The sequence below is a fragment of the Zeugodacus cucurbitae genome, chromosome 5 (genome assembly GCF_028554725.1).
Source record: "Zeugodacus cucurbitae isolate PBARC_wt_2022May chromosome 5, idZeuCucr1.2, whole genome shotgun sequence".
In the NCBI taxonomy this organism is placed as follows: domain Eukaryota; kingdom Metazoa; phylum Arthropoda; class Insecta; order Diptera; family Tephritidae; genus Zeugodacus; species Zeugodacus cucurbitae.
In genome coordinates, this window is record NC_071670.1 from 13535938 (window position 1) to 13549011 (window position 13074).

General features: G+C 34.5%; 2 protein-coding genes across 3 annotated transcripts in view; one reads left to right on the top strand and one right to left on the bottom strand.

The window, feature by feature from the left end:
* Positions 1–13074, top strand: part of LOC105220075 (arrestin homolog) — a 118970-nt gene that overhangs the window by 88084 nt on the left and 17812 nt on the right. Inside the window, 3 exon segments of the mRNA XM_054231001.1 lie at positions 9433–9630; positions 10324–10444; positions 12020–12223. Coding sequence (XP_054086976.1) covers positions 9433–9630; positions 10324–10444; positions 12020–12223 — 523 coding nt within the window.
* LOC128922377 (serine protease persephone-like) lies at positions 1330–7058 on the bottom strand. Of its 2 annotated transcripts, none has more exons than XM_054232665.1 (6): positions 6923–7058; positions 4789–5001; positions 4298–4338; positions 3965–4182; positions 3765–3906; positions 1330–1628 (listed from the first exon to the last, which is right to left on the bottom strand). In XM_054232665.1, the coding sequence occupies exons 2-6, from the start codon at positions 4977–4979 to the stop codon at positions 1345–1347; spliced, it is 876 nt and encodes a 291-aa protein (XP_054088640.1). In that variant the 5' UTR covers positions 4980–5001; positions 6923–7058; the 3' UTR covers positions 1330–1344. The 2 variants fall into 2 exon arrangements, with proteins under 2 accessions (XP_054088640.1, XP_054088641.1); XM_054232666.1 differs by lacking the exon at positions 1330–1628 and adding an exon at positions 3364–3708.

Below are 13074 nucleotides of genomic sequence, written 5' to 3' on the forward strand. Positions count from 1 at the left end.
AGACCAAGACTAGAGTTGAGGCCACTGGCACCGAATTTCGGTAGCAAATTTAAATAATTTCGAATTGTTGTTTGATCGTACAGATATTTTTCCATGATTAAATGGCAAACCTTACCGAAGAGAAATGTAAAAACAGCGGAGAAAAATATGGCGTTGTAGCGTCCCTATTGAAGAATTGTATATTACGTTTTCCGTTTGGCTTGTTTAAACACTCCCAATGGCAGTTTAAATGTAGAATATACCGTTCGCTCGTCATCTATTAAAGTGGGCGCAAAGCCCGACGATTTAACTGCCAATGCTATTTTCCGTATCTTAGTAAGGGACAGCGATTTTAGACACGTTTTAACAGTTATTGTTATAGTTATTATATTCTAACAATTTCAGTTCCCGACATACATCTTGGTATGTATTAAATACTCGGCTATTAACTATTTTAAAAAATTCTAAATATATTGATACAGGAACTTTCACTAATACGCACGTTTTGTAATTGAAATACGGTCACGACGAAGCTTAACATTAATGTTAACCTTATATGCTTTTGAAAGCCTCACCATTACATTCAAAAGCATATAAGGCTTTTTACCACCCAGTGATTCTCAATTAGTACTTTGCATAATTTGTCAGTCGCTTTGTAAATGTATGGCCGCCATTCTCAGTAGTTTTACGACGGTATATTGCATAACCTCCATATCCGTGATGATATTAGATCTACAACTTTGTTTCCGCCGTTTTCCAAAAGATGTCTCTAGGGTCAAGCAAATCATTTTATATCGATCTTGGACATTTGTGTCAACATTAACCCAACAAAATATTTGTAGAGATCTGTTTGCATCCCAAACTTATTCTCAACTGAAAATGTCACTTTTTGAGCCGAATTCTCGACATTTGCACGGAATACGCTTGCTGCCAGAAAGATGGTCAAAAGTAGTAGCTAGCGACGACCAATATTTTGCATAACATTTTTGTAACCGTTTTTATACAAAAAAAGCCTAAAATTTGCAAAAAAAAAAAACAGGGGAAGCAAAGTTGTAGACCTAATATCATTTGTATTTATATAAGAGACCCACGCAAGAGGGGTGATTGTGCTAACAGCTCCAGTAAACTGGAGAAAATATATCATATCGATACCATTTATCGAAAATACAACAACAATAAACGATAATCAATATAAGCGAAGTTGCGTATACGCCATAGTTATTCATTTTAAAAACGAATAAAAAAGCAACAACAATAACAACGCACAACTTTTACATATTCGTAAATATGTTGAATAAACGGTTTAACTTTATTTGTATATTTTAATATTGAAAATGATTACATTCGAAATTCTACATTCGAAATTCAATTGCCAGTCTTCGGCCATACAATTCCTTTTATAAAGTTCAGGTGACCAAACACTTTTGTTATCACAAAGGGTACAGAATTGGTAGTATTCCTTGCTACAATTCCAAACAATTTATGTGTGGGGAAATTTTCTTGAACTAAGTATATTGGCCAGCCAGTGTAAGTGATCAGAAATTCCAAATCAGTTGCACATATTTGTGATGGCTTCAGGTCAGTACCGGTCCTATTAAAACATTCAGCATCTGCTACAATCCGAACTTCTCCGTATAATCCCATCAAATCTATAAAAAACAAGTAAGGAAGGGCTAAGTTCGGGTGTAGCCGAACATTTTATACTCTCGCAATTTATTTATTTAACTTTATTAATATTATAAAATACACAATTTGACCCACATATTCGTCATATATATTGTATAAAGTCCATTGAAAGTTGGAAACCATAATATTAGGTTAGAAGCACCGATGTCCTCGTGTTCGATATATGGGGCCTTAACCTTTAACTACTGAGGTGGTGGTAAATTTTACACCTCGTAGTTTGTTTTTTAGTTTTAAGAAAAGTGGCTATGAAATAAAGTCCTTGTTTTGTTAAACTAGAAGTTCGATTTCTTTAAATTTATTATTTTATTCATTTAAAAATGTGTTTTATTATTACAATTAAAAACAAATAAATTAAAAAAAAAAAAATTTCGTTGACAAAAATTATTTATAGATTATAAAAGAGTAAAATTTACCCCACCTCAGTAACTACGTCCAAATATTTCACCTCAGTGGTTAAAGGTTAAGAACCTATGGTCCGATTTCGACGATTTTTAGAATGGGGCTGCCACACTATTAACATAGTATTTATGCAAAGTTCTGCACCGATATTTTCACAAGTACTTACTTTATATATCTTAAAGTAAACGATTCAGATTGTCTTCAAAGTTCTGGTATATAGGAAGTAGGCGTGGTTGTGAAGCGATTTGGCCTATTTTCACAACATATCATTGGGATGTAAGGAAACTATTACAAACCAAGTTTCATTGAAATCGGTCGAGTAGTTCCTGAGATATGGTTTTTGACCCATAAGTGGGCGACGCCACGCCCATTTTCCATTTTGTAATCTGAGTGCAGCTTCCTTCTACCATTTCTTATGTGAAATTTAGTGTTTCTGACGTTTTTCGTTAGTGAGTTAACCCACTTTTAGTAATTTTGAACCTAACTTTTGTATGGGAGGTGGGCGTGGTTATTATCCGATTTCTGCAGAAAGCTTGGTTTATATAGCTCTATTGGTTTCCGAGATATATACAAAAAACCTATTTGTGGGCGGGGCCACGCCCACTTCTCCAACAAAATTGCATCCAAATGTGCCCCTTCATAGTGTGATCCTTTGTACCAAATTTTATTTTCATAGCTTTATTTATGGCTTAGTTATGGCACTCTATGTGTTTTCGGTTTTCGCCATTTTGTGGGCGTGGCAGTGGTCCGCTTTTGCTCATTTTCGAAAGCAACCTTCCTATGGTGCCAAGAAATAAGTGTGCCAAGTTTCATCAAGATATCTTAATTTTTACTCAAGTTACAGCTTGCACAGACGGACGGACGGACAGACAGACATTCGGATTTGAACTCCACTCTTCACCCTCATCACTTTGGTATATATATCCCTATATCTAAGTCGTTTAGTTTTGAGTGTTACAAACAACCGTTATGTGAACAAAACCATAATACTCTCTTGCAACTTTGTTGCTAGCAACTTTGTTGCGAGAGTATAAAAACTGTAGGACTAGTTCGTATATATACAGACAGACGGACAGACAGACGGACAGACAGACGGACATGGCTAAATCGACTCAGTTCAACATCATTTATATATATACTTTATAGGGCCTCCGGCGCTTCCTTCTGGGTGATAAAAACTTCGTGACAAACTATACTATAATATACCCTGTTCAGGGTATAATAAGTGAAGTTGCGTATACGCCATCGTGGTTCATTTTCTAAGCAAATCAAAAAGCAACAATAATAACAACGCACAACTTTTACATATTCGTAAATATGTTGAATAAGCGGTTTAACTTTATTTGTATATTTGATTATTGAAAATTACTACATTCGAAATTCAATTGCCACTCTTCGGCCATACAATGCTTTCTATAAAGTCCAAGTGATCAAACACTTTTGTTATCACAAAAGATTCAACATTGACAGAATCCGTTGCTATACGTCCGAACAATTTGCGTTTGGGAAAATTTTCTTGAACAACGAATATTGATCTACCAGACAAAATGCGATGATATTTCAAAGGCTTCAGGTGAGTACCGGTCTTATTAAAACATTCAGTGTCTGCTACAATCTGAATTCCCCCATTTAATCCCATAAAATCTATTAAAATATGTACAATAAAATAAAAGTAGATGCAAATCAAATACAAAACTCACAACGCTCTGAATTCACTTGAGATGTATATAAGCACACTGGATACCATTTGGAAGTGTAAGCCACATCACTCTCCAGTTCAATCAAGGCAATATTGTTAAGGGAAGGTGTTTCTGAAGAGAAATCGGGATGTATGTGAACTGCCTGAAAAGTCGAAATAAGTTTAAAGATAATTTGTTAAAGTTTCTAACTTCATAACTACCTTTATTTTCTTCGATTCTAAATCGAAGTCGAATGATACTCCCTCAACATTGTGAGTTGATACGCAACTTGCTCCCATTATTATAAAACGTTTGTCAATCAAAGCGCCTCTGCAAAATTTAGATTGGTTATCAGAATAAAGGCCGAGGACGGAGTAGGGTAAGTCATCAAATGTGCTCTCTCCAATCGATCGCAAATCATTAGTTATTTTTTCACAAGCTTAAAAAAAGTAAAATTCCATTAACAATTAGCAACAAAAGTATGTTTTAGACACCGTTCATAAGATCTTTGTTTACAATATAAAGCATGCAATTCAAAACAATGCGAAACTTACCAAGTTCTGCTGAGCGTTTCTGAGGTGTGGCAACAGCTGTACTGTAAGTAAAGAGAAATGAAACAAATGTTAACGAAAGAAATGGCGATACGAGTGCGTGAGTAGTAGTTTCTTGCAAAGAACTCTTAATTTAAAGAGGTCAACACTAAGCGAAGTTCGATTAACCATTTTTGGACGTACGGGCATTATGATCCCGCTATTCTCAACTACCTGTGAATAAAGAATATATTCTAATTATACACTCAAACATTCTACAGAACTTATCTAACGACAAATGGGTTCTATTCACTATCGAAAATATCTGTGGCACTGGAATATCGAAAAAGTTTCGAAATTCTAAAGTGTCATCGTGTTATTTTCATAATTCAATTGCAAGTGTTATTACCTGCTTAAGCTTCGAAAACTACTGACTCACTGACTTAACAGTTAATCGATCCGAGTTAAAAGAATTAGTCGACTTTATGATTAAATTAAAATGCTTATTATATTACCTTTTGGCAAGCTGGTCATCTATTAGACTTTGCTTTCCTTCGATTGCTTCGGCCAAACTTAAAAAACTGTCTGTATCCTTTCCCGCGTCCACATTAATTGTTAAAGACCCATCATCAGGGTCAGCCCCCTTCGTGCTCGTTGCGTGGAGTAGCGCGAAGAAAAGTCCAAATAATATCGGTTTATTTTTCATTTTTCAGAATAACTTCAAATAGCTGTGAATAGAAAAAATAGAAAGAAGTGTTCTTAATATATTTAATATTGTTATAACCGGAGTACACTCCAATATCTGACTCCCATAAAAATGTCGCCTACATTATATTTGAGCAGTAAGTCCATTATGGAAGCACTTTAGCGGATAACACGAAAATCTTGCCGTTTAGCATAATTTTATTTTAATATTCTCGCAACTTGTTGTTTCTTTACCTAAAACCTACCTGTTCATAACTCCCTCACGCAAAACCACAGAATCACAATATCTTAGGTGTACACTTATAACTTGACCAGTTTGAACGAAAAGTGTTATGAAACATTTTCGTGGTATATTGATGTTACCACGCCAACTTTAAAAATAACGCTATTTGAAATATCATCCGATTCCTCGCTTTACAATAAAAAAAGATATTGAAATGAAGCTTAAGGAAAATAATTTATTCAGAGTGTAGCATCACTCTTGACATAGACAAAATCGGATCACAGTTTACAAAAACCCTATATGTCGAACATGAGGACCACAGTGTATGCAACTATTTCTTTTATCGAAAATATCGGCAAATCTCTCACAAAATATCCTAAAGGAATTCAGATGGCGTGTTTCACTGGTAATAATGTGCCTCTATGCCAGGAATTGGTAAACTCAAATACATAAGTACCTTCCCTAGGTACAGGATTAAAAGAATTGTAAATTAATTGAAATTTTGTTTGAATTTGTGCTTAATATATTTACTGCGAACGAAATTCTCCAACAAAGTTATTTTATGCATTACTGCTTTTATGTACTGAAATATACACAGATATATATAATTTTAAGGGGGTGTTCTGGTCAACCAGGACGCACCTTTTTCTGAAGCCCCCACTCCACCGGCCCGTATTTCGACAATTTTTTTATATTATTAAAATCTCAATAAAAAAACATATACAAAAATGGATAGTAAAATGTTTTTAATTTCTTTTTATCTTAGTATAAAAAATGCCTAAAATTCATGCGTCTAGACCAGAATACCCCTTGAACGATTTTTATTAAAAAAAAAACATAAATATTAGAAAAAATTAATTATATTTTTGTGGCACAAACCGCAATCTTTTACTATATTAAATTTGTATAAATATTTATCCATTAAAAATATTATTACTCATACGCCATGGCGAACTATAACAACAGAGATTTGGTTGGTGTGACCCTACCCAGTGCACGCTGTAATAAATATTAATGATGCCAATGATGAATTTGCCGACTACGGTATTTATTAATATGTATATATTGTGATATTTCACGGTGGTTTACGTGCGAGACAGTCCGCATACTTGAAATGGTCAACACTTTCAAATATTCAAGAAATAAATAATAATAAAGTAAATTAATGATCTTTAAGCTTGCCGTAGTGTTTCGGCGTTTCTCTCACGTGGATTACCTGAGAAATCGCGTAGGCATTGCTTTGGTTTTTTATATTTATTATATTTATATATTTATTTGTCCTTTTACTCTGGAGGGTCCCTTGGGTGGTGAATCGCAGAGTTGAACTTTAATTATAAAGAACCGGAGGGTCCCCCGAATGTGGTGAATCGCTGTTCTTGTTTTTAGTAAGTTATTGGCTGTACAAGCCTATATTTATTTATATTCAGGATTTAGAATTCTCTGGAGGGTCCCATGGGTGGTGAATCGCAGAGAATTTTATTATTTATAAGCTGGAGGGTCCCCCCGAAGGTGGTGAATCGCAGCTTTGATTATATTTTTTTATTGGCTGTACGAGCCTGTTGAATTAATAAAATAATAATACAATAAAATATAATTTTTTATGAGATAACCGCATAGTCAAAATAAACAGCTTCACTATTTATTTTTTCACATTCTTATTCCTTATTTGACCAACAGTAATTATGATAATTAAATTATAATATATTAAATTTTGCACTCACCTTCTTCCTTAGTCCTTCTCCAAAGAGACGCAGCACAGAAACGATACCGAATTAATTTCTGCTTCGCTTTATATTCAGTCACTGATCGCGAATTGCTTATATATTGAGAGAAGAGCAAGAGAATCACAGCCACTCTAGCGATAGTATTTGGAAAGCTAATATTACCGTTCTCACGCAAAGAAAGAAAAAATTTAACTCTCCCAAACAACAAAGAAAATGCTAGGCAACTGAGAGAAATTGTAGAAGAAATACTGAAATAGAAATATGGTTGCGTCAGGGCAGTCATGCACTCTCACATGCATATGTCCATTAAAATATATTCTCAGCAAAACTGAAGACATAAAAGTCCACGAATGATAAGAATGTAGATCACCACAATTTCTTTGAGGTCTCTCTGTCACGGCAACTGAGCAGAGTGAGTGGCGCGAAGTATGTTCTCTCAATTATATATGTTGAATATTTGCCAATGAAATTGTTGCTTAAAATAAAATTTAAGTAATCAACAATCATCGAGCGAGGTTGGGCGGAGCAATATGTGTTTCAAGAGCGTAAGCGATCACACGTACTTTCTCTTTCAACAGCAAACGTAAAGCGAAAATGCGCCGTTACCATGGGACAAAGTGACAGCAAACTCTTCAGAGAGCATCAGTGCCATGGTTCATAGCATCGTTGACGTCAATACGCTTGACATGTGGCGGATGAATGCTTCTGCCTTATCTTTATATTCAATTCAACTGAAATTGCCAATTCATTCTAATTAATGCATTATATACAGTTGCGTTCAAATAAATACCACTGCGTGCTGGAGTATGCTTTAAGGCAAAACCGTGTGTTTATCTGCATATAACTGTTAACTACGAATATTAATACGGATTACAAAGAACACACTGCTAAATGTCTCCCATCGTAAGAGAGTCTGAGGAAAATTGCACAAGAATTTATGGTAATTCTAATATAGCAATGGAGTCGGCCAAAAGTAATGAAAGTAGGATCAGTCAGTACATTGGTGCACATATATTCCATGATATTATTTCAATTAAATTTATTATCAGCACGTTTTGTATTATCTCTCACTCAGACAAGAAATTCAGAAACAAGCCAATCCCGACTATAGTTATGACGGAGAATAATACTGTAAAATTCAGAAGAATTTATGTTGTTTTAAATTACCAACTTGTGTGTATAATTGCTGTGAATGAAAAATAATTTATACTGGAAGTTTATTGAACCCACCGTGCAGTTGATAGTAAAGTCGATCTCTTGTAAATATATTACGTTGTCTTAAATAATGTGTAAATTTTATCAAAGAAATGGTTAACGATAGGACCTTGAATTTAGATGGAAAATGTATTCAGAATACTTCAAATACTAAAGAGATTTAGCACAGTTTCGTAATATTGTTAATATCGTAAATAGTTATTTTAGTGGAAATACAAACGCTATTGCGAATGGAATGGCATTTTGCATTCAAGTAATTCCATCAGACACTGCTATTAATATGAACACCACTGTATATAATAATAAAATATATTTTGAAATTTCGGTTGAATTGAATATATAGATATCCTATTGACATCAGACATGTTTTTATGTTCTTTGTTGACATTTCCGATGCTGCGGAGATTGCGTACGCATGCTCTCCGAAGAGCTTAATATCGCTTTCTCCCATGTTGATTGCTCTTTTCTCGCACTCTGTTCACTCGTGAGAGAGACTGTGTCTGTAGGTGCGATCACTTACGTTCTCCAAGCATATAATAAGGCTTCGTGCATACCCACTCGCAAATGTGTGTTCACTCAAATTTTGTAAGCAACAATCTAGTGGGCAAATGGACATGTATACTTCTATACATACATAATGAATGAGCATATTTTAGCGCTGATACTTCTCATTGGATGGTTTGCTCTTGTACATACATGCGAACATTGATATAGATATAGGAAGCATTCGCTTACTTAGAATTAGTTAGCTCACTACATAACAAATACTTGTAAGAAACAAAAAGGGAGGAGGCTCAGTACCGCCTTCTTTTGTGCGCTTCGTATGGATCCAAAGTAGTTTATATATAGCGACTGATATTAAGCTTTAATAGAGACAAGTAGATGTGGCTTCGTGGATGTACAGTGGGTTCGTTTAAGTAAAAAAAATGACATTTTATTTCATATATCACTTATTTCATCTCTTAGCTTTCACATTGATTGAAAATTATAATTAATAAAAATAAAAAATATCAATTTAGTTTTATTCAATTAAATAAATAAAAACACAAAAACCAAAAACAAAAATAAATAAATAAAAATAAAATACTCAATAAAATTTCCATGAATCTATCTTTTTTCGCCTGCTAACAACTTATATTTACTGTCTAGCTAACAACTGATATCACTGTTGATTTGTAAGAATTAGTTAGAATATGCTAAGTGCTTGAGAATTCACAACCCAACCTTAAAAAAGCCAATTTCCAATTACACTTGAGTTTCATGTATTTAATTTCGCTTCTCTTCCCAATTAGATGCGCTCACAAGGATGAGTTCGGCACGCAACGTGTGTACAAGAAGACTTCACCCAACTGTGTGCTCACACTCTATCTACCCTCGCGTGAGATCACACTCTCGGGCAATAATCCGGCCATATTGCGTGGTATAATCTATGTGGATCCAAAGGCGATACAAGGTTACAGGGTGTATGCTCAATTGACATTGACATTTCGGTGAGTACTATGCTATTCTATACACATGCATGTGTAACGCAAAAATAATTCCGACCATTTTGTTCGTATTACGAGAGGAGTAGATAGATTAGGATTCAGAAAGTCAGGTAAACTACTACTATTTTGAGAGCTAACACTACTTAATTATGCTGCGTTCTTTTATCGTATAGTTGTTTTATTTTTCGCAAAGCCGATTTATTATATCGTACGAAGCTTCTTTATTTCACAAGTGCTCAAGAGATAAAACCTCATTGAATAAATCAGTCCTCAGATTCTAATATATCTCTTTTTGATCATTAATTTATTGATGGACAACAACTGCAAAGGCAATTTATTTATTTATTGTAGATTGTAGGTATCTTGTGTAAAAGTTTTTCAGAAGAATGTCTTTCCATTGAGAAAGCATTTCATTGTTGCTTCAGCGTTGATGACGTTTATTTCAGGTACAGAATGTGCCATTTTGGAACTACCGATGCTCTGTGACCTATTTGAAGACTTTCAAGATAAGCTCTCGATGTATTCGTACAATACCCAGACGTTAATTATACAGACATCCGTCCGCATTTGATTTCTTCTTCCTAAAATTCCCTCAAGCTCGGACGTTCATCCTTATAAATTATTATAATCGTCCTACATTTAAAAATCCTATAAAAATTTATTAATATTCTATTGTTTATCCTCTTCATTTTATAGTTACGGTCGCGAGGATGAAGAAGTGATGGGTTTTCGTTTCAGTAATGAGGCTATAACGTCGTTACATCAAGTTTGGCCACGGAATGAGGAGCCGGCGCGTGAGCCACTTAGTCCATTGCAGGTGAGTCGAACACAATAAAATAAATAAATAAAACCTTAATTTTATTTAAATTTGCTCTTCAAATTGAGTTTGAAGAAGAATTTGTGGTTGTCTTCAATATCAAATTAAATAGTTAGAAATAAAAGCGGTGTTTTTGAAGAGTGTTGCCACTTATTTAGAAATTATTAATTAAATGAAATTTATAAAAACTATTGCAATACAGTTAAATATAACTAAAAGAGAATGAGCGAAGTCTAAAAATATGGTTAGAGTAAATATTTACTATGAGTGGGGTTGCCAATTACTAAAAGAGTATTTAAATTAAATCCATAAGTAATAACTAAAAAAAGTTTGCTTTGAAAATAATAAATAATCGTAAATTAAATAAATTATATTTGACTAAAGAGATTTCGACAACATTACTGTCTTCCCTAAATAAAAGCGGTAGTGGCAAATTAATGTCAAAAAATTGTCAAGCCCATACAATTTGTATGGCGCATACCTAAATAATGACGGCGACGCTGAGCGGTTGAAATTTCAATTTTGACAAAAAAAAGAAAACATTTTACTAATTATTTTTAGCCGGGTTGTTTGCTTGAAACATTAAGGTTAAATAGTTAACCGATCTGAACAATTTCTTCGGATATTATATTATTGCCTTAAGCAGTAATCCATGTCAAATTTCATGAAGATACCACGTCAAATGCGATAATTTTCCATACAAGCCATAGATTCCGATCGTACGGTTTGTATGGCAGCTATATGCTACAGTGAACCGATCTGAACAATTTTTTCGGAGCTTAAATTATTTCTATGAACACTTACACCAAATTTCGTGAAGATATGTAGGAAAATGCGGAAGTTTTCCATACAAGGCCCTTGATTCCGATCGTTCAGTTTGTATGGCAGCTATATGATATAGTGGTCCGTGGTATAGTTTGGCAGTTCGCCAAATGGGCAGCTTCTTGAAGAGAAAATAACATCTGCAAAATTTCAAAACGATATCTTAAAAATTGAAGGACTAGTTAGTATACTATATATACAGACAGACAGATAGACAGACGGACAGACAGACAGACGGACATAGCTAAGTCGACTCTGTTCAGCATACTGATCATTTATATATATACTTTATAGGGCCTCCGGCGCTTCCTTCTGGGTGTTACAAACTTCATGACAAACTTAATATACCCTGTTCAGGGTATAATAACGTTTAATCATTATTGAGTGACAGATATCAAACTAATAAGAACCCAAAAGAATTTGTGAGCAGTGTTGACACCAGGTTAAATGTAATTAACGAAATGTGTAAATGAATAACATTTACTACAATACCACTTAAACTAAATAAATCCAGAAAGCCAAAAAAGAGATTGCCATCTACTAAAAAATATATTAATTGCACAGAATATCTAAGAATAATTTCGCAACAATTGCTATTATCAACTATTCACATTCAACTGGTATAACTGTTGATTTGTACCGTTAGATTTCTTTGAAAGCCCAGAAGTTTGCTAAACATTTGATGTATGAACTGTAAGGCAAATTTTCGTACATAAATAATACTAAAAATCTGTCTACCATTTCTCATTGCAGGAAGCCTTAGTGAAACGCCTTGGCGTTGGTGCACACCCATTCACACTCACCTTAACGCCACAAGCGCCGCCGAGCGTACAATTAGTGCCGGCCAAACGTTACTACGGCGCACCGTTCGGCACCAGCTATGATGTGCGCTGCTTTATAGGTAAGTGGAAAATATTAAAAACAGCAAACAATAATGATGAGACCAGAAACATGAATTAAAAACAGAAAACAAAAAGTGTGGAAGGCAAAGAGAGAAAGTGTTATTGAAAGCGGCATTAAGAAGCAAAATAAAGAAGAATTGTGCGCAGAAATGCTTTAGAGAATTTCGAAACGTTTGAGTTGTCAGAAATTTTTTTTTAATGAAAAAACATTCTCGAGAATATAATTGCAAAAGTTATTATTGCCCACTTATTGCAAGGACACGCATAGACCATTTCATACACGCTAATCATATTAAAAATAAGCGCAACGCTAACTGAATCATAGGCTTGCTACGTTGTGAGGTATATGCCATAGAAAATTGAAATTAAAAAGTGCACTCTTTGCCACAAGTAAGCATATGTGCATTGCCAGAGATATTCAATTTCTTTTTCAAGTTCACACTCACGCACTCACCAACACTTAAACATTTTCTATTGGTTTTTCCTTAGCGCAATTCCATTAAACCGGAAATTTAATTTCCTGCGCGTTGGTATCTCATAACGGTGCATCTAGGCGAGCCCATTTCTTCGCGCCACCACAATTTCATATGCGCCTAGTTGTATGCAATATTTATGCGAAAATGCGTTTAACTGCACCGCTAACACACACACACGCGTACGTTCCACACCTCACAAAGTGTTCCAAATATGTGTGTGTGTTGTTGTTGTGTGCTCACGCGTGGCATTTGCGTCAACACTGACATTTTGCTGTCAGTAAACATAATAGAATTTGTTCTCGACCCTGTTATGTTATTGTTAAATGTTGTTTTTGTTGTTGTATGTGTTAGTTAAACACTAGTTAAAGTAGTAAAGTTAAGTCACATATGAAAAATGTTTTTGAGTGCAGCTGTTGATTGCTTTTTCGCA